The sequence below is a fragment of the Gigantopelta aegis genome, chromosome 9 (genome assembly GCF_016097555.1).
Source record: "Gigantopelta aegis isolate Gae_Host chromosome 9, Gae_host_genome, whole genome shotgun sequence".
In the NCBI taxonomy this organism is placed as follows: Eukaryota; Metazoa; Mollusca; class Gastropoda; order Neomphalida; family Peltospiridae; genus Gigantopelta; species Gigantopelta aegis.
In genome coordinates this window covers 39943414-39966903 of record NC_054707.1, presented here as the reverse complement: position 1 = coordinate 39966903, position 23490 = coordinate 39943414, and the positions used below count along the sequence as shown (strand labels likewise).

The window sequence follows — 23490 nt, the reverse complement described above, 5'->3', positions numbered from 1 at the left end:
CTCATATGAAGCGAAGTTACAACATGGAAGAGTTGGCTAATGCCGTTTTGGATGAATTTGGATTTCATTACGTCATTAAACCAAAACAATTACACATTATTGATTCCATTTTGAATTTGAAGGATACATTTGGGGTGTTATCGACAGGATACGGCAAAAGTATGTGCTACGTACTGCCTCCTCTTATGAGATGACCCCTGTAACTGCTGCACAAGGCGGAATCGCCCAGTCTCGAAATAGATCGCCGAGCTTTGCAATTGTTGCGACGGAGTGTCACGAAGCGTAGCTGAATGTGGGTGCTGTCGGGTTTCTTTCTGTAGTATGTGTATTAGTGATTAATATGTGGATTTTTTTGTATCACTTAACTCGAAAATGATTGATGTAAAGGTATTTGACGTCAAACATAGGATTGTTGTGGTATTAGAGCGGGAATCGTTGCCTACCGTTTGGTAGTCAGGAATTGCCAAAAAAAGACATAGGTTGGTCTCTGACTGTAATGAGAGCGTGTTTATGTCCAAATGTCCGTCTAGCTCTCTTACAGTCAGAGTACTCGGGCTGTCAGTCACAGTACTCGGGTTAATCGCTTAGTAAAACGGGGCCCTGGACAGACAACCCAGATAGCTGAGGTGTGAGCGTGCTTGAACCTTAATTGGATACAAGAACCAAAATAAGTATAAATAATAAACAACAATAAAGCAACCATGACGTTTTCTTTAAATTAAATTAAACTAATGGATATAATAAATGTATCGTGGATATAATCTATGTACAGCAAAGGCCGTTGTGCCCAGCAAAAGTCTATGCCACGAATCAAGTAATGTCAAGTGCGCATGTTTACTTTCCATTTCCGCCATGCGTATTTCCGGTTTGATGCTTGATGTGTATTTTTGGTTATTCATAACAATTCACAGCTGATCTTATTATAGAATACTGTCACAAGTGTATTTAGTAATAGTCGGGTAAAGGCGAAACACACATTGAATTGTACTTGACACGTAATAGATCACAATGACAGAAATTTTATCCACTGTCCAGCTGAAAAAGCTTTCGAACCACAAATACAGCGTTGAGGGAACCTCCTTCCTCGAACCGCCGATGCAGAAATTTTGGAGATGGTTGATAGAACAGGTTCCTACATGGTGGTCTCCTAACGCTATCACGCTGGTTGGACTTATTATCAACATTACAACCACTTTAATTTTAGCATACTACAGTCCAGATGCCAGACAACCAGTAAGTGAAATACAGTTACATGTATTATAGTATATATTTGATATCATTTATGATCATGATGATGAAGCATAAAGTCCAATCATATTGTTAACTACCATTAATTACCTTCTTACAGGCGCATTTGCAAGAATTTATGCAGGGGGTGTCTAGAATGGTGAGTGAAATATCTAGGGGGGTGTCGAGTCATGCTGACCCAGAAAGTACATTATTAAAAATAATAATATTTGCTTTAGCAGGGAAGGATTCTGACCTCAAAACCACCCCTGCACACATACCTGTACCGCTTTCCAGACGGTTTGTCCACCGTACAATTCGTCCACACGATTACAATATTTAGACCAATAAATCTAAAATGTTATTTCTTTGCCATTGAAATGGTTAATTATTTTTGTTTTGTGATAAACTACTAGTATATGAAACAAACTAAATTTTAGTGGCACTATCAATTTATTGTCTTTGTACAGCCTAGCCCGAGTACTCTGACTAGGAGAGCTAGACAGACATTTGGACATAAATACACTCTCATTACAGTCGGAGACCAAGCAGAATTCTAAGTTCGCCGACCTATATTGTGACATAGATTCTACACACTAGATTATAACCATGTCACCAATTTGACTTCACTGAGATCTCCTAGGACTAAAAGCATGCAGTTTTTGATGTCTGACATTTAGTTTTTTGTGGAATGCTTTTTGCCAAATCGTATTAATGGTACCAATACATACCAATCAATTCACATCAAAAATAAATAACCTGAACATAAAACAAATTAATTTCAGTAACCAAAAGTGTTATGCTATCCAGTAAACACAAAAATGTGTAAGACTTCAAGTTACTTTATTATTATAAAGCATTCGTCCAACAAAAAAAAATAGAAAATAGAACTTGCGCATGAGTCGTGCTTGCGCGACGAGTGTGATATGATTGCAAACTTCACAAGATGAGATATAAATCATATTTGACAAAAAACATGAAATTTTCTATTTATTATATAACTTTTGGCAATTTACCTTTATTTTTATAATGCCAGCAGCAAAATAGTTTCGACTTTCTTACAGTAAAAATAACTCTAAAATGTGTTATCTTCACTGAGTGACTGATAACACTTTTATTTCACTGATATGTTAAGATATTTCACTAAATGTTTTATAATAAAAATGAATATCAAGCTATTAGTTTGTCTTTGAATATAATGCAAGCAGTATGTATTGTAATTAAAGTCTTACCCACCTCTCCAAACATCCAAAACAAAAGTTAAAGTTTGTTTTGTTTAATGGCATGACTAGAGCACATTGATTTATTAATTATCGGCTATTGTATGTCAAACATTTGGTAATTCTGACATATAGTCTTAAAAGAGGAAACCCACTACATTTTTCTATTAGTAGCAAGGGATCTTTTATATGCACCATTCCACAGACGGGATAGCCCATATCACAACCAGTTGTGCATGTGTTGGCTGGAACAATCCTAGACAGACTGTGCATCGGGCAAGCGCTTTACCACTGGGCTATGTCCGCCCTCCTAAAACAAATGACCCATACAAAGGGTATATGTACTTATTTTAAAAATCCAAAGTTTCATTGAGATCATGAATTTATGTAGCAAGTAAAGTGTGAATTTATTGTGCAGCAAGAGACAGATGTTACGTACAGGTGAAACATTGGTGACAGCCATTAAAATTTATCAATTGATATTAACCGACTAACCTGGCTAAAACCAAATCATTTATTACTTGTTATCAGTGTGACATAAAAAATAAAAAAAAGTCGGCTGCATATTCGTGAACAATGTTTTATGTAACTAACAACGGTTCAAATAAAACAAATTAATCATTTAATGATTTATTACTTGTTATCAGTGTGACATTAAACAAAATTAAAAAGTCAGCTGCATATTCGTGAACAATGTTTTATGTAACTAACAACAGTTCAAATAAAACAAATTAATCATTTAATGATTTATTACTTGTTATCAGTGTGACGTTAAAAAAATTAAAAAGTCGGCTGCATATTCGTGAACAATGTTTTATGTAACTAACAACAGTTCAAATAAAACAAATTAATCATTTAATGTTTTATTACTTGTTATCAGTGTGACATTAAAATTTTTTTAAAAAGTCGGCTACATATTCGTGAACAATGTTTTATGTAACTAACAACAGTTCAAATAAAACAAATTAATCATTTAATGATTTATTACTTGTTATCAGTGTGACGTTAAAAAAATTAAAAAGTCGGCTGCATATTCGTGAACAATGTTTTATGTAAATAACTAGTTAAATAAATATGCTTAATGATCTTTTTAAATGATATCATATGTCATATGTTGATCCTTGTGTGTGTATGGTTTAACATTTGCCAGTGTTGTTGATTGTCATTTGCACGCTTGTGACCTCACTTTATCTCACAACAATCGACTTCCACTGATAATGTGTACCAACACTGATAACATGGACTTCTGTACCTTATAACTTTGTATGTAATTGTCACCAGCTGGTCTTTGGAATAGGCAGCACATATTTAAACTTTTTTTTTTAAACACACACACACACACACAATCATGTAATATTTTGTAATGCTTAGGCCATTTCTTCATCTAGGGCAGGACCTAGCAAGTGGTAAAGTGCTCGCCTTGTGCATGGTTGATCTGGGATCAATCCCCATCTGTGGACCCATTGAGCTATTTCTCATTCCAGCTAGTGCACCACGACTGACATATCATAGGCTGTGGTATGTGCTATCCTGTCTGTGGGATGGTGCATATAAAAGATCCCTTGCTGCTAATGGAAAAATGAAGTGGGTTTCTTCTCTGAGACTATATATTAAAATTACCAAATGTTTGACATCAAATAGCCAATTATTAATCGATCTAATGGTGTCGTTAAACAAAACAAACTTTATTTTTCCCACTGGAATTACACAACATACTTCCCTCCCACTTTCTTTCACTGTTAAAGAGACCATCTTGAATTTTCTACTATTGTTATGATGTTTCTGTCTAACGTAGTCCCATTCACCACTAACATTGCTCTTTTTTTTTTTTAATATTGGTATCCGTATACCCAATGTGTTTTTGGTAACCCTAATGTTTAAAGTAGCTCAAACTTTTCTATAATATATAAAAAAAATTGTATGTACAAATTTATTGCCAGATAAAATCCAGGGGCCTAATTCACAAAGGTCTCTTAGGCTCTGTTAGACAACAAAGCATCCTCTTTGCAAGTCTTTTATCATTGCACTGCGAGATCGCAGAGTTGCAAGAGTTTATTGAATTAGGCTCCAGTTCTGGCTACTAGCTACAGACATTTGGAATCTTGACCAGAAAAGCATAGAATATACAGACACTAGCAGGTATTCTAAACAAGAATATGGATTTAATATATAAGCTTAATTGTTACAAAGCTCTATTACTAGAAAATATGTTACAATGGTACTCAGGACAGTCCATTTAATATTTTTTCTTATGTTTTTTGGCATTAAATGCACTTGACAAAAAACATCACCAATAGAAATATTGGTCATGACTGTCTATGTTTAAGTTTTGGGTATTTATTTAGTGATTTCCATAGAAATTAGGCAAGGCATGGTAGACCAAACACTTTTGGGGCATTTTCACCATTTTCGGGGCACTTGTATTTCATTAAAAATACACAAAAATTAATTGAAGTAAACATTAATGTAATTTATGTGCTTGCTTTAATAAATGAATGGCAAAAGATATAAAATGCATATTTTATTAATTAATAATACCTTTTTGGGTGTTTTATAAAGGCAATTTTAGAATTAATTACTGAAAAAGGCTTGTTTAATCTCAGGGCAGCATGGTGCTGATTAAGGCAAGATGGTGCTAGGCTATTGAGGCATGGTGCTGAAACAAGCTAGGAAAAACACTACTATTAACAACCACCTCTACCCCCAATATGTTTTATAGACCAGGGCTTTAGATCTCACTAATTTATGTTTAAGTTTTGGGTATCTATTAACAACCACCTCTACTCCAATATGTTTTATAGACCTAGGCTTTAGATCTCACTAATTGGGGCACAATATAGGCATTTTGTCTGTCCTGAGCACACCATGGTCCTTTTAGTACAGTAATGAAAATAATAGCCGGTAAAGAGTTTTACATATTCACAAATGCATTTTAGAATAGTTTAATCTAATTACAGCTTAACATTCCATTAATGTTGAGATAAAATGTTTTGATGTTATCATGTTTGTACCTAATTTGGGCTATTTTGAACATACTTATTTTGGGTACACCTTTTATTGCCTCAGTTTTGGTGCAATCTATTTAAAGCACCAGAGACACATATGTATAGTCTTAATGTTAAAGTGTGGCAACCAAAGGTTAAATGGTCAAACTTCACTGAAGAGGAACAGCACAGTAGCTATTTCCACTCATTGAGTGTTTCATGACAGTTTTAAAATGTTACATGCAAAAAATAATTTACATACGGTAGTCGGTCACGAAAATGAGGTTGCTTGTGGTTATCATTTTCAACTTGACTGTCTGAATTATGACCCTCATTTGGCAAGTCGACTATTACTTTTTGCAGCACTAAGTGTGTTGTTAAACTTGCTCTGGATTGGAGTCAGTTCTGGGAGGCTAACTCATTACCCACTAGTCGTAAGGCCAGTGGCTTAATGATGGCAAAATGCATATTAAACAGTAGCCTGTAATACATGTATATTTACACACGTAGAATGAGGTTTTCCTGATGGATGCCTGTCCATCTTGTAGCATCTTGACCATTGATTTGGTTAGAGTTTAGATGAATGTTTATATGTGATCATATTAATAATTCTGCTTGGGTTTTTGGGTGTTTTTTTTCACATAATTGTGCTACATATTATATATTGTGATGAATTTGTGTTTTATCGGTTGAAACTTGGTTAAAGTTATGCCTCTAGTTGCCTGTAATTCCTCAATTCTTTAAAGGATGGCTTTTGTATTTGTGTGTTAATCAAGTGATAGTTTGTACCCTCAGCTCCACGTACACATGTATGTGACCTCAGAACTAGGTCACAGTCAATTTAGATTAAGAACATGCTTTATGTTTAAGTTTGATTAAGTTTTTCTGTTTGCTTTGATACTTCCATTAATGGAAGGAGATGTTTTGTTTAACAACGAACTCAACACATTTTATTTATTTAAAGTTATATGGTGTCAGACATATGGTTACGGACCACACAGGTATTGAGAGAGGAAACCCGATGTCGTCACTTCATGGGCTACTCTTTTCGATTAGCAGCAAGGGATTTTTATATGCACCCTCCCACAGGCAAGGTAGTACATACCACAGCCTTTGATATACCAGTCGTGGTGCACTGGCTGGAACGAGAAGTAGCCCAATGGGTCCACCGACAGGGATCAGTCCCAGACTGACCATGCATCAAGCGAACACTCTACCACTGGACTATGTCCCGCCCCTCCATTAATGGATTAATTCACATTTGGTATTTGTAGGACAGGTGTTCACCAAGATACACTGACAGCCGCCAGCCCCATGTATGTGACCTCATCAGTGCAGCTTTGTTTTGTTAAAAATCCTTTCAACTGCACAGCCCAGGGTACGGTCACTGTCACAGTCATTTTATTATTTTTAAGTGCATTCTAATCTGAATTTTAAGTATCTAATGGCTTGCTTTCATATTTGGCATTGTTGTTCACCAGTTGAGTCTTTCAACAACACACACAGGCAGAGTTCTTTGATTTAAATCATTGATTTAAATCACTGCAAAAAAAATCATGCATTTCGATTTTTTAAATTTTATTATGTTTCATTTCGATTTTTATGATTATTGCATTTATTTTTATTGATTATTTTGTAAACATGTGATTTATCAATTAACTTGCAGTACAAAAAATGAAGTGTTATTTAAAATCAATTGTTACTTACGCTAGATAATATAAGTTGTAGAAGCATCACGAGGGGTATATGGCTTTTTATGTACCCTCTGTGTGTTCTTTTACCCCGAGCCGAAGGTAACACTTAAAAAGCCATATACCCCGAGAGATGCTTCTACAACGAATTTATCTTGCCGACATGTAAAACCATATAGCCAAATAATCAAAATAACGCCAGACAATAATTGTTAACAATTTATTAACGGAGCCGTACCACGCGGACGCGAACGAAACCACTTGCCAGTGATGAAAAATAGTTCCGTCCATAAACAAGTTTTTAACTTCAGATGTTTGTAATACAAAATTGTCTGAAACAGATCTTTTTTTTTATCAGAAAGTTATGTAGACACTTGTGAAGTGTTATGCAGTTGGCTTACCTGTCAAATTTGGTACACTGTTTTGGACATTGACAAGTAAACGCATAAGGACATACCATTTGCGACACTGAGAACACATTGTTTTTGTTCAATAAAAGTATTAAAATACTATTTTGTTGCCTTATTTCTCGATGTTCGAGGTATTTCCTTTCAGAATGCAGTGAAGCTTCCAAATCGTGTATTTAACAGGGAGCAAGTATTCAATTCAGAAGCTCCAAATTAAAGTAAAAATTTAAAAAATAAAAAATCATGATTTTTTTTCTACCCTGCACACAGGGTTTCTGCCAGAGGGTAAAACGCGTACGGTGCCATACCCACATTTTTATTTTTTTAAGTTAACATTTTGACAAAATTAATGACTCTTTATCATTATTGTATGATTTTTTTACCTTAAACCTAAATGTAACTCATTTTCTTTGTGGGGGGAGGCCCCCATACCCCATGTTGACTGTGGTTGCATTCAATTCCATAGCGCCATACCCAAAATTTATCATGCGCGCGCACACACACACACACACACACACGATATATACACATTATACAGGGGTGCAGATATGGGAAATATTTTACTAGCCCGCCGGACCAGAGCCAACTAGCATTTATTAGTATGTCAGAATTTCTACTAGTCCCCAAGTAATAAAAGTCTATCACATACACAGAAATGTTACTAAAAATAAAGTGTCATTTGAAAGAAAACTCAATTTTAAAAACTATTTTTGTTTGTTCTCAACTGTACTGCTATCAGAATCTAGTTGTTGAAGTCACCTGATTGTCACAGCGTCTTCTGGCAAAACTCTCTACGATATTTGCCTGAATATATATGGTCCTTATATGTTTTAAAGTAAATATCTTTCTGGCTATCTGTTTATATACTGTATTTATTTATTAAAACAATTTTACCATTATAACCATTATAACATTAGTTTTCCTACAATGTTGTCTGTTAACATTGGTTCTCAAGGACTCCCATTTTGTAATTTGCCTAATTTGTTGAACAACATATATGTTTTAATAAAACATTGAAAAGTGTTGTGTTGGAAAGTTTTTGCTGTAAGCTATACCACTAAATGTATCACCCATCGAAACAGGTTATGTAGTTAACAATATTTGCAGCTGATGTATGCTACAGTTTTTGATGCACGTGCAGTAAACTTAGCTACTTAGCGGCCAGTTTAGTGCTCATGTGAAGTGTAGAAATACTAATAAACAGGTAGCTATTTGAATAACAACTATCTGTTTATAAATATTGATATGCTTTAGAACCGAATGCTTATGCTCACCGAAATTGGTTCATCCATGATAATAATAAAACAAAGTAATAAATGATTAATGTAGCTGTTGTTTTATTGAAGATATCATCATTCAGAGACTTGTTATGATTATGTTCCATTTTAGCCATATATTTTTAAAACTTTGGTTCCATTTTAGCCATATATCCATAGATTATGGTGCCATTTCAGCCAACAATAGATTGTGTTTCGTCTAATTTGGTTCCGTTTTTGTTTGGGACAGTTTTGGCACGGTTTCGTTTTCGCTATAACCCGTTTCCGGATGTCGTGCTTGTGCAGTTCAGAAGTCTGAAGTTGATGCATGTAGTCATATATATTTTAGTATCATTCTGAACCTGGGGCGGGACGTAGTCCAGTGGTAAAGCGCCCGCCTGATGCGCGGTAGGTCTGGGATCGATTCGCTTTGGTGGAGCCATTGGGCTATTTCTCGTCCCATCCAGTGCACAACGACTAGCATATCAAAGGCTGTGGTATGTGCTATCCTGTCTGTGGGATGGTGCATATAAAACATCCATTGCTACTAATAGAAAAATGTAGCGGGTTTCCTCTGTAAGACTAATATTACCAAATGTTTGACATCCAATAGCCGATGATTAATAAATCAATTTTCTCTAACTTTAACTGTATTGGATGAATATGATAAATACAGTCCAGTAGATGTTGACAATAATACTGAACATAGAATCAAACACTTATCTGATGATAACACTAGTGAGCAGAATGACACTGAACCTGATCCAATTAGCACAAGTTACAGAAAGGATGCAGTGGACTGTCTTTTAGAAAACAATCTAAAAATCTAATTTATGACCATATTTTGAAGTTGAGGGAAATGGAAAAAGAGCAGAAGGAAATGTAGGCCTACATAATATTCTCGCTGGGTAAAAATTAAAGGAGGGTGGAAGCCCCCGGAAAAATATCCGCCCGGTCCCCCCCCTCCCCTAACCCTAACCCTAACCTTAACCCCAACCCTAACCCCAACCCTAACTCTAACCCCTAACCCCTAACCCTAACTAAAAATAATAATGGAGGGGACCGGGCGGATATTATACCAAGCCCCCTCCACCCCCCTAAAAAAGAAACCAGAAGAGAAAAAGAAGAAAAAAGGGGTGGGAAACATGGTTACCGTATAGGCTAGCCCGAGTACTTGGGCTACATGTAGACCTATCGTTGGGTATTGGTCGACTTTGCGAAAAGACATGCCCCTTGTTTTAATATTATTTTAATAAAGATTTCAAGATATCTAAAACAATAAAGGTGATCCCCTAAATTGGGATAACATGTCTGTGTTCTTTTTATTTCTTCATGGAATGAATCGATCGCACTGATATCGCCAGGTGATAAAAAGTTTTGTTTTTGTAAAGGTGGTGTATATATAATATGACGTCCAAGAAAAATACTTTTAATGATGAACATTACCACTTCCGTTATTTTTATAAGCGGTGATACCCCCAAAATGGAAAGTTTCTTATATTTTATAAAGAATTGCCAAATAAACAAATGACAGTAATTAAAAGTCATCAGTTGCGACCAACTACATCTGCAATTGAAAACAAAATATTAGACAAAAGTCAGTGAACACAAAAGACTGATTGACCAAGGCTGTTAAAATAGTGTTAAATTACGTTTTGGTACCTATCATAAGCTACTGAAGTTTTTCCACACCGCTGCTTGTTTTCTTTGATGTCGAGTGTTCCGACTGATCGATTTTATTTTTTGAGTGTGAAAAAAGTGTCCAATATGAAATAGCGGAGCTGGGTTCTGTAAAATATAGTAGGATGTGGGAAAATAAAGAGGGATGGAGAAAAATAAAGGGGGCGGAAAAACATGAAAGTGGGGCAGCAAAATGCAGTAGCTTAAATGGAGCAGCGAGAACACTTGTCACAACAGAAACAAAACTAAATATAAAACCATTCAACCCTTTGTCTGCCCCAAGTACCAGGTTACAACATGCCCACCATCAACCGAAGAATGAAATGATATCGTTCGACAGTACGACACCAACAAAATATAAAATTATTCCATAGTGGATACAGGAATCTGAATAAAGTTAGGTGGGGTGCAATATGCAACAGAAAATTGAAAACCATTGGTGCAAAATGTTGTAGTTCGCTAAATTTCATATCTCTCACTGATTTGTATAACATTCATGTATTGGATCTGTAGAGTTATTAAAAAAATTAAATAGGAATATATCGCTTTAAAAAAAAAAAAAATCGGAATATGTAACTTAAAATACTGGGTAAAAAGAAAATGAAAAAAGTACCAAATCAATTGATTTCATTGAAATTGGGCAGGAAGTAACCTAGAATAAAGTAATAACGTTGAAATTTCATTTTGACGCAGTCTACTTTGAGTTTGAAAACGTGACGTCATTAATGCTGTATTTTTACAAGATATAATTAAGATAGAGCCCAAATACCTGAGATTTAGTTTTGTAAGGTTATTACCTGTTATTTACACAAAAAAATAAGTTGTAGGTTTTCCCATGTGACGGCTCATGTTTTTTTTTATATAACAGTTAAAGGGACATTCCTGAGTTTGCTGCATTGTAAGATGTTTCCGACTAATAAAATATTTCTACGATTAAATTTGCATATTAAATATATTTTTTTGTTTAGAATATCAGTGTCTGTATATTCAATGTGTTTCTGGTCATCTTAATATTTGTAAGAAGCCCAAACTGGATTTTGTCTTCAAATAATTTCGTATGTATGAAAAAATATATTTTAGGAAATAAAATGAAATTTAACCTAATACAAATATTAGAAGGATCAGAAACATGTTTGATATACAGCCATTAATATTTTATGCAGAAAAATATATTTGATGATTACAGTCGTTAAAAAGTCTTTGTTAGTCGATAACATCTTAAAAATTGCAGAAAACTCAGGGATGTCTTTAAAAAAAGCAGATAGCTTGTAAGACTGGTAGATGCATTTTTTAACACGTCCGTCAGAATTTTTAGTCACATTTGGTGAGCAGGCAAGTATTATTTGCACTCCTGATTATACACACACACCACACATTATACACACACACCACACATTACATGGGCGGATCCAGGAAATATTTTTAGGGGGGGACCAAAAAAGAAGGGCACATTGACTCGTCAAAAGGGCACCTTACTACAAGTTTTGATATTTACAATTAATATGAATTCCTACAGTTCTACGTCATAATATACTAGCAATAATGAAGTAAATTGGCGTCACTCACGTTAGAACCTCAATGGGGCCCCATTGAGACTCAATAACACAGACACATATCTGCAAGCTTGCGCATGTACACGAAAATCTTGATTTCATTTATCTACAATATAATTATTGTTTACTTAAAAAAAAAAAAAATCTACAAACAAAAAGGGCACTTGGACATTTTGAGGGCACTTGAACAATTTTTGGGGGGGACGCGTCCCCCTGGTCCCCCCCCCTTGGATCCGCCCATGCATTATACACACATTATACACACACCACACATTATACACACACCACACATTATACACACTCACAACCACGTACATGTATATAAATACAAACAGTACCAGCTGGTACAAATAATCACACCTGATACAATCACAGTGCTTTGATTTATCTGTCAGAATCAATATCAAACTGCAAAGTTGTCCTGGTGTATCCAGACAATTGAGCTGATTAGCAAGCCTGAGGGTATCATTTTACTTGTGGGGGTCCATAGAACAACACCATGTATATTGTAATAAAATTAAAGGATTATTAATTTAAAAAACCTCAGTGTATTAATTCTTGCCTGTAATATGGTGCTGTTAGTATTTTGTTTGCACATGCTAGTAATTCAATCAGACCACCCCAGAATCTCTGTTTACCTGGAGTTTTAATAATTCAATTTTACTTGATGTTAGCGTATGTGACATTGGAAAATTTAGCATCATTTTATATACAGTGGGGAATTTTTTTAATTCAAATTCAAAAACATAAAAGTAGCTATATAAACGATACTAAATTAAGAAAGTTGAAAAGTTGGGCATTTTTTACATTAATTTTGTTCATTTTTTAAAATTTGGGGATAAAAAGAACACAGCCTTTAAGAAATGCTGCTGAATATCAGTCTAGCAATGTAAGTAATAAAATGCTGTGCTGTATATACCTCATAGGATAAATGTGTCAATTGGCCAATGCATGTGTACCTAAATAGATTTATTTCTAAACAAATATACGAAATGAACAAATTAGCCACATTGCTAATATGTTTATTTTATTAGTGGTCTATGTCTGTCTCATAGATTTAATCTATGTAGAGCTATTTGTTTTCCATTCAGCTTTCTTACTTTGGTGTCCAGCTAAAGATGTTGCCAATAGCATTCAGTTTTGTTTTTCAATTTAAGTCTGGTCGTTTACAAACCTTTAACAACAAACCATAAACTCAGTGTCCCGCAGTCAGCGGAGATAGCTGAGATGTGTAACTAGGATAGCTATTGAAACTTTATTGGATATAAACATGAAAATGAAGTTGAATTTCAAACTAGTACTACACACAGGAAAGTTTAGATGGGTTGTGGCGATTTCTTTTTCCTTTTTTTTTCTTTTTTGACCGTACACTTGGCTTTCCCTCAAAAATACAACCAGCCGAGGATATATACATTACCTCTGAGTATGTAGCTACTTCTATGTTAAGTGACAAAGATGGCAGCATCCATTGAGGTTGTATTTATGTAATTCATCTTTGAATGCAATATTTAACACAATGTGTGTTAGTTATCTTCAGACCTGAGTGCAAAAAAATCAATTTATTTAATAAGCGGTTTCGGGTAAGTACGACGATGGTCGGCAGCAGTGCAGATCAAAAGAGGACAAACGATCAGAAGGATTGGAAATTGTTAAAAAGTATATTAATATTATAGATGCTGAATGTCCTCTCGTCTTTCAGGTACCTCCATGGGCGTACATACTGTGTGCGGTTGGATTGTTTGCGTACCAGTCCCTGGGCGCGATTGACGGCAAGCAGGCTCATCTTACTAACACTAGCAGTCCTCTCGTCTTTCAGGTACCTCCATGGGCATACATACTGTGTGCGGTTGGACTGTTTGCGTACCAGTCTCTGGACGCGATTGACGGCAAGCAGGCTCGTCGTACTAACACTAGCACTCCTCTCGGCGAGCTCTTCGACCATGGCTGTGATTCCGTCTCTCAAGGTACATTAGACCATAACAAAATAAATAATATATTTTCATTCAAAGTTTTTTTCAGGACATTGGAAATACCACTCATCTAATATCATGTACACTCATGTCACTTTAGTCTGCGCGGCACAAATGTCTGCTCACGTTAATTACGTTACATTACGTCTTGAAACAATTGCTGGAGCATGTTTGTAAACAAACAGCGTTAATTTAATTCATAAAACCATTGTTAAAACAACACATGATTGTGAATATATGTATGAAACTGGTAGATAACAATTTGATTGAAAAAACCCCACCTGAATTAATGCACAAAAAGATTACTTTTGACAGCCCGTCGACGTGTTTTTGTATCATCTGTCAACACATGTCTGTCAACCTTGTATATTAACTTACACAAGTTTACATAGAAGCTTCAATACATACCTTATTGTAATTTAATTTATCTTTTATTTTATCTGTTAACGTAAACATCCAAGCATGCTTTGAATTTCCCTCGGAGTGACACAACATAACAAATATGGCTGCCCAGAGCATATAAAACTTACAAGTTACAGCATGGCCTGTTTTAGCTTTAGTCTGTCTCAAAATTATCATAGATTGTCCTATATTTCTAACGAACACTATTTGTGCTCATTTGCACAGTTACCGATAATAACAGACAACTTTTGTTGAATAATGATAATAAATTTTGACATTGACTTTTTTTATGTTATCAAAATTTCCTGAAACAGACTATAACAGGAAGTGTTTGTTGTCTGGAACTTACAAAAAGTCAGATCCATTATCTGTTGTTGTTTCTGTGAACATTAGCGACAAAAGTGGTTGCTTTAATGTTTGCTGCGCAAACTTAAGTGTCATCATGCAGGCCAGTAAATACACGGGGTGCCACTAAAAATGTGTTCATTACTTCAGTTTAATTTTTTTTTTTTTTTTTTCAGTTGTAACACGTTTATTGTTCCATTGTACTGTGGCGGTGAAACAAATATGTTTAAAGAAAGATTTTAACTTTAAAATATAACACAAATGCTTAGGTGCGCAGACTTAGGTGCCACCAGTGTACATGTACCGGGTATGTTTAAATAACACCAAAAAAAGGCCAGTTAAACAAAAAATTAGGGGCAGGTCTTTATTCTCGGGGCATCATTAAACATCTAATCTAATCTAATCTAATCTAATCTAATCTAATCTAATCTAATCTAATCTAATCTAATCTAATCTTATTCTCGGGGCAGGTGGGTATCAAAATCTTGGATTTATTTTATTATGGTTTTATAATAAACATAAACATGACAAAATTGTAAAAATTTCTGAAGTCTTATCTCTTCAAAAGACATGTAGAACTTGATGTTATTTACAGTTAGAATTTGTAAGATAACTAAACATTAGATGTAGATATACTTTGTATGATAACTAAACATTAGATGTAGACTTCAGTTTTAAAAGCAACAAAAATATATACCCAGAAACATGTTGGTCGTGTTCACAGATGTATCAGTCAACCCATCATATGTACTAATATAGATAATAAACAGTTATAATCAACACAGACAGCATTTTTTATTAGCAAATTATCTTGTCCTTGAAACAAAGAAATTAAAAATCTTGACATAGTTTGCAAGTTTCCTATCTGCCATGTAGTAACAAATTAATTGGATACTACGCGTATGTATATAGATCAGTTATAATTGCTTAAGGTTTAATGGAGTAGAACTTGCCCAACAAATGTTATCCATCAGGCTTTGTGCTGAAAAATAATTTCAGGGTATGTAATAAAAATAAAACAAGTCATAAGTGCCCTATCTAGGTGGTTATGGGATTGAAATCGTTTGAAATTGTACACAGCATTGCACGTTCTTTGACAGATTTTAAACAGCAGTTCTCTTACTATAATACATCTAAAAATTATTAAATAGAGGATGCGTCATGAGTGTTTATTAATATGGAAAATATCATCCAAGTTTATGTTAATCAGTATTTGTCAAGGCTCTGCTGAGACAAATACCAATGAACTAGATACGGTTGATATTTTACATATTAAAAAACCATGAGTAGGAATTCTGTTTATCCAGTAACACTTCTAAAATAACATTTTAATTCGATTTTTAGTAACTCTCTGTACAAATTAGTTTACGTCACACGTTTTAACTAAATCTTATCAAAATGTTACGCTCAGCTATACAGGTCTTGTTAGCTTGTAAACATATGACCCATTCACAGCAACACATTATTACCTAGAGACTTTGAAAATTTGCATATACCTTTAAATTTACATACTATTATTAACCAGGTTAATACACTAAATTATCACCTGGGTTTATGACATGGATATCATGCATAAGTTCTTGGATAAAATGTATTTATTAAACTAGATTTTAGGGTACGTAATTTTACCCTTGGTACCCTCTGGCTGAAACCCTGAATTTAGTTGATCTGAATGTTGTTAAAGACTGATTTGATTTTTTAGCGGTCGTTGTGTTGGGGAGTTGCATTGCCTTGCGGATGGGAGAAAATCCTGCTTGGATGCTATTTTTTGGATGTGTTGGATCAATTTTGTTTTACTGTGCCCACTATCAAACCTATGTTTCGGGTACTCTACGGTTTTCCAAGTAAGTTAAAATAAAAAATTACCTAACTTAATTTTTGTTTTAGTCGTTGTCTCTATGCTTAGTTTATAAATTATAAATTGAAAGTTAGCCCTTGTGACCAAATATTAAAATGCCATTTTACCATAACATTAGTTGCATAATTAATTGTATTGAGTTTAAGTATTGCAAAACAAAAAGGAAATCAATTGTGATTTTGCATTGTTTTGAAAGAAATCACACAAATAATATTTAGCTCCACAATTAAGCACTTTTTCTGTAAGCATGTCAGTTAAAAAAAAAAAAAAAGGTTATTATTTCAGGTTTTGAAATTGGGGGATTAACCTTTGTTCATAGTTAATGAATCAGTTTGTTAAATTTCTCAGTTTTTGGCCGATTGTACTATAATAATTGACATGAAATTTTGCTAATGGCTTTTGAAAGGTTTATTTTATATTTGCTAAATTCCATTTTAATACATATTTTAGGTTTTACATCCACGACTACATTTATAGTATGGATTTACACACATTACTGTCCAAGTAATTTTGATTCTGTTACCAACAGTTTTTAGTTATGTGTACCATTGACTGTTGATTTAACATTCTAAAGATTCATAAATAGGATTGTGTTTTTGTATGTGTTTAGAATGACACAATTTTGTTTAGATTAATTGATTTATATTTCCATTTCAGAATTGATGTGACAGAGGGACAAATCTGCATTATTGGTATATATTTGCTGTCTGCATTATTTGGTGATGTTATATGGACTTGGCCTGTGAGTTTCACATTGTTTGCTTTAAGAATATGTCTTCTTTTGAAGACTAATGATGTAATTCTGTCTTTTATAGTCTTCAAAAAAAGTAGGGGAACTCTAATAAGAATTTACAATTGTAAAAATTGTAAGGTATATTAGCTCTGGGGATTGGTTATATGATAATAGTGAATTAATTGGGCAAACATTACAACCGGTAGTTCAGTATTACAGTAGGTTTTATGACCACCAAAGATCTTGAAGGACGATTGGGGTCAGTAGTGAAATTTGAAAGTTGAAATTTTTTTACCAGTAAATCGCAAATTCAAACAATAAAAATGACTAAAAACAAACCAATAACAACTGTATGATCAACAGAATGAAAAAGATTGACAGAAATAATGTTCCATAGTGATTAATGGACCTTCCTGGAAATTGTCAAAATCGAGAATGACACCCCACACACATGTACTGGGCAACTTGCGTGATGCATGTGCAAACTATGGAATGTGTTTCAGTGTGTTGATAAACAGACCTGAACGTTCTTTACTAGGATGTTTGTGGTCTAATAGTTGATATTAATATTTCAGGTTCCCCTACTTTTTCTGAAGAGTATATAATGAAAGAAGGAAAGAAATATGTTATTTATCGACACACTCAACACATTTAAAATTATATATGCTGTTCTGTCTGTGGCAAACTACATATAAAGGTTTTCCACATATTGCTCTTTGGTAAGAATAGGCTATGTAATGGCAGCATATTTCTTCTTCTCTCAGCCCCCTAAACCAGCATCACAATTAATAGAATTATGTTTAACACCTAATTGCCACCAGTGAAACACATTAATATATTATTTTTATTGTGCTATTTAAATTTTTTATTATGGTTCTGTTTAGAAATTTATAAATGATGGAAATAACATGCCCAAATGTAAAATTCATGAATTTACTACTTTTACATAGATGTTTAAATCTGTAATACATATACTAAGTGGCCGGTAGCAAACAATAACAATTGTGGTCAGAGACTAATTTCACAAAACATTGTAAGCCTTGTTTAACCCAAAAACTATATTCCATTAGCTAATAATTAATGTATAAATTGCATTCTGTTGGCTAATAATGTATGGACTAAATTCCATTTGCTTTTGTGAATAAATCCTTTTTTAAATATTGTAAGTTTTATTTTATTAGTGGTCTATGTCTTTCTTAATGGATTTAATCTACAACCATTTGTTTTCCATTCAGCTTCCATACTTTGGCGTCGAGCTAAAGATGTTACCAATAGCGTTCAGTTTAGTTGGTGCAGTGATACAGCTAAAGAATAACTTTGCAGTCATATTTATGGAGGGTGGGGTCGGCAAGAATGGATCAACAGTGGCTGTAAGTCTTTGAACCAAACACCTTAGTGTTTTTCTTCACTTCTTACTAGTGTTACACAATTCAGACATTGATATAAGCATAGTGTCTAGTAACTCATCTGGTATATCAAAGGACATGGTATGTGTTTTCCTGTCTGTGGGAAAGTGCATATAAAAGATCCCTTGCTGCATTAGGAAAAATGTAGCAGGTTTCCTCTGTTGACTATGAGTCGGAATTTGTTTGACATCCAATAGCCGATGATTAATTAATCAATGTGCTCTAGTGGTGTCGTTAAAAAACAAAATAAAATATAGACCTGTTAACCTTCATGTATATCACACATTTATCAAGCTTACAATTCTCATTATTTTGCTAGTAAAGCCCTGGATAAACACACTAATGTGATGATGGGTACCGGTGGTATTAAAAAAAATTGCTAAATCAGGTATGAATTACCTTAATATAGGCATTGTGCCTATTGTTCAATCCCCAATGTCAATACAAACGTCAATAAATATTGTTATAAGAATTACCATGACTTTATATGGAAATGAAATGTGTCGGCCTTGAATGAAATACTTTTCACTCTAGAATTTTTTCATCTTTATTGACATATACTGATAAGATAGTAATTTCTTTTAGACGTGAACATCAATTTTTGTCTTATTTCAATGCCTGATAATATTAACATATTAGAGACATTTATTCTGGCAAGAATAAATCAACTGTGTTTTATACCTCTTTAACTAAAAAGTGGTGTTTCTCTTGGGAGCTTTTCCATTTCTACCAGTATCCTGTGATGGGTATATGAAATACTGTGGTTTGTTTTGTACTGAATTTGGGTGACACTTTGCTGTTAATATCTAGCTAATGACTTTTTGGGGAGATATAATCAAGTTGGGTGTGTTCTAAGACAACATTTTGGGGTTATTTCATCACAATATCCAAATGTTATATACACTTAAAAGCTACTAATTAAATATTTAGCTGGGGTATCATTAAATATTATTTTTCCTTCTAAATATGTTGATTTTAATTCAGTCTGTTTTTCTAATGCAAAATTTGATTGAATAGTCAAATCAATTAACTGGCGTAGGAAGTGTGTGTGGAGGGGGGGGGGGGGTGCAAAGGAGCATGTACCCCCTACTTTTTAGATATTTTGCTTTATATTTGCTTTATAATAGAGTAAAAGTGTGTAAATATAAAAGTGTGCCCTCCCCCCACTTTTTGGCACCTTCCTATGCCACTGCAATTTGTGTTGTAAACAAGTATTAATATGACAGAAATGTATCAGACGGTGAAACCAGACTTAACATCTGCAGATTATCAAAGACCATGTATCCTAATTTATGTAACTGTTGTTTGATACTCATTTGACCTTGTTTATTGTATGTTAAGCATTGACTAATTTCTAACATACTTTCTTCCAGGGAAGTGGAGACAGCGGGTTTCCTCTCTCAATATCTGTGTGGTCCTTAACCATATGCCTGACACCATATAACCGTAAATAAAATGTGTTGAGTGCATCGTTAAATAAAACATTTCCTTCCTTCTTCTTCCAGGGAACCAGTACAATATTTCCAATGTTTCCGATGGCGTTAGTTATAGCTCTGGAGGTTATGTTGCAGGCAAAGTCGCCCAATCAGCTATACGAGAAACATCCCTGTCTTTATGTTATAACCTTTGGTTTGTTGGCAGCCAAAGTTACAAACAGACTGGTGGTAAGTCTAGATAAACATTTGTAGTAGTATTATTTCATTCAGTTCCATAACAAGTTTCAGTTTACAATACATAGTACGTTGGGGAAATGTGGATTTTTATGTTGAATTTATAGGAGGTAAAATATGGCATACTGTTGTTTTTTAACATAGCTGTGTGAAAAATTGGGATCTGTGAGATATATTTTAGAGGTGTGTGCCCAGGACAGCGTGCTTGAACCTTAATTGGATATAAGCACGAAAATAAGTTGAAATGAAATGAATGATTGCATCCCATAGAAACTACAGTCTCTTAATAATAGTATACCGGCCTCGGTGGTGGTGTCATTACACCATTGGAAATAAGGCTAGTGCGTACGTAATACTTTAACATGCTCATAAACCACAAAGGTTTCGAGCATGCCCGCCACAGGGTTCGGTCTCTGGGAAGCCAGAGGCCCAATCCGGTGCAGATTAAGACTAGTAGGTACTGGGTTCGGAGCCCGGTACCGGCTCCCACCCAGAGTGAGTTAAGGCCACTACACCGACTTCTCTCTCACTAGCCACTAACCAACTAACAACTAACCCACTGTCCTCGACAGACAGCCCAGATAGCTGAGGTGTGTGTGCCCAGGATAGTGTGCTTGAACCTTAATTGGCTATAAGCATGAAAATAACTATTAATGAAATGAATAATGCTATTTAGTATATCATGTGACAAACTCCATTTTATTAAGCTGATAAATTTTAGTAAGTCATATGATCTAAACTAAAATTGCTTTGTATCTCTCCTTCATTGCTGTATATTTAATGATATTGTAAGTAGGTCGCACCAACAGGTTTGTACACTGTATCAAATATGTCTGCTTTTCCATCCACCACAGGTAGCTCACATGTCCAAGAGTGAGATGAATTTGTTCTGCTTCGGACTCGTGGGACCAGGATTGCTATTTCTAAACCAGTATTTCAATAGCTGTTTGAATGAATACTTCGTGCTATGGCTAGCCTTTGTAAGTTTATTGTCAAAAATTCTTTTATATATTATTTTTATTATCCCACCAGACACAAGATAAATGTCAGAGCTACATTCTCAGATATGATTCTTGTTGATTATTGTGATTCCAGTGCGACTCATGTTAAAGTTGCTACTGCATCACTTTCTTCGTGCTGAGGTGTCGTTAAACATTCATTCATTCATGCATCACTTTCCTGTCCGTGTACTTGCTTTTAATACGAGGGCCAAGATGTAGCTCAATGGTAGAACACTTCCCTTTGATTTACGTGATTGGTTACGAAGGTATATCTAGTCGTTTGCCGAATATATCCAGGGCTAGCTCTGGGTGACCAGAAAATCTCGCCAAATTTTGCACAAAAAAAAAGTTAATTTATAACAATATATCAGTTATTATATGAAATTATTTCGCCAATTTAAAATAAAATTCGCCAACTGCTTTAAAAATTTGCATTTGGCGAATTTGGCAAGTGCCAGAGCTAGCCCTGATATTGTGCATGTTAAATCCCATAATGATTTTTATTTCCTTCTGTTTTTGTTTTTAATTTTATAATTAAAAAAAAGACTTTGTTTTGATTGATTTGAAGATGTGTTTCAATTTTCAGGTCATAGTTTTGGTCGACTTATACCGCTATTCGTCACAAGTGTGTCGGGAAATTTGCAAAGATCTCAACATCTACTGCTTCACAATAACGTCAAAGCCTGTGCCAACATCTTCCGAAGTAAATGGAACGAAGAGCAAAAACAGATGAAAATAATGTTTTAGAATGGTTTTATCAAAGCATATCTTTATTGTCAATAAGTTATCTTGTTAATTATATATATTTGGAAGCTGTGTAAACTGCAATATGGCTGAAATCTGACCGTATTTTCCCCTACAGTGAGTCTTATCCATTTCCAGATGTGATATATTTCTGTACTTGTATCAAAGCATGCCGACTAGGGCCTCAAACTTGGTGTATTGGATTTATGCCAATTAGCATCTTTCTCGGTATCACATTTTGGTATATTTTGGATATAGTGTTCAGTGGGGTCATCTTAAAGATATATATATATATATATATATATATGTATAACATTTTTAAAATCTGCTGCAATTTGTTCTAAGTTCAGTCATATTTTTACTATTATATCTAAGCATGCTGACTAAAGGATTGTACTTGGTTGCATGTGCTTCCATCCCAAAGCTGTATTCCACAAGAGTATCCTATCGATTTGTAGTAGCTTACTGACGTAATTACTGCTTACACATCTCAGCTTTACAATTGATTCACAAAGTAACAAGAAGAAAGTCATAAAAAATATCCCTCTGATAATTAAATCCTCTGTGTAAAAAAAAGTAAATGTTGCCTTAGGTCAGAGGCGGATCTTGGGGTGGTTGGGGATGCCTAAATTATGCAATTTATAATTTTATTAAATATTAATTTAGATTTTTTTTATGACCCTTTTCCAAACCTCCCCCAAAGTTATCTTGGCATTCCACCTCATGTCATTGCCCCCCCCCCCCCCCCCCCCAATGGATTTTCTGCATCCGCCACTGCCTTGGGTACACGTTGGATGTATTCATTGGTGTTTGACATCTGAGAAGAATTTTACCACTTGATTGTTGAGTGGATAATTGCCAAACATAGGACCTGATACATGAGTTATCTCCCATATTTTTGTTTGAAAGTTGTAAATGATCTAAAGACACAATTGTTCTTTGTCTGCTTAGGATAGCAGTAGTTCCTTTATTCATAATTTAAGCTGTGTTGTGTCATGGCATTGTTTGCCAATCACAGGAAAAAGCCCTAAATTATGATCGATAAATGACACACTTTATATTAATGCAATTATGTTGAATCAGTACATAGACTGATGTAAACAAAGAAGCAGTCTTTTACTAGATTCACTGGATGTTGAATTTTTCAAGCCCTGAATTATGATAGACAAATTACACGCCTGACTGATCTAGTCTATTAATGCTATTATGTTGGATTAATACAGAAAACTTTCTTCACTTTATTTTCATTCATTCATTGAATTTGATTCATTTCAACTTATTTTCGTGCTTATATCCAATTAAGGTTGAAGCATGCTGTCCTGGGCACACACCTCAGCTATCTG

General features: G+C 34.5%; 1 protein-coding gene across 1 annotated transcript; it reads left to right on the top strand.

Annotated features, from left to right (window-relative positions):
* The first annotated feature begins 888 nt into the window (after positions 1–888).
* On the top strand, positions 889–23490 carry LOC121381324 (choline/ethanolaminephosphotransferase 1-like). The gene is made up of 8 exons (XM_041510585.1): positions 889–1233; positions 13835–13982; positions 16438–16579; positions 17251–17335; positions 18562–18696; positions 20238–20396; positions 21257–21382; positions 21990–23490. Exons 1-8 carry the CDS (start codon positions 1009–1011, stop codon positions 22134–22136), a joined length of 1167 nt encoding a protein of 388 aa, XP_041366519.1. The 5' UTR covers positions 889–1008; the 3' UTR covers positions 22137–23490.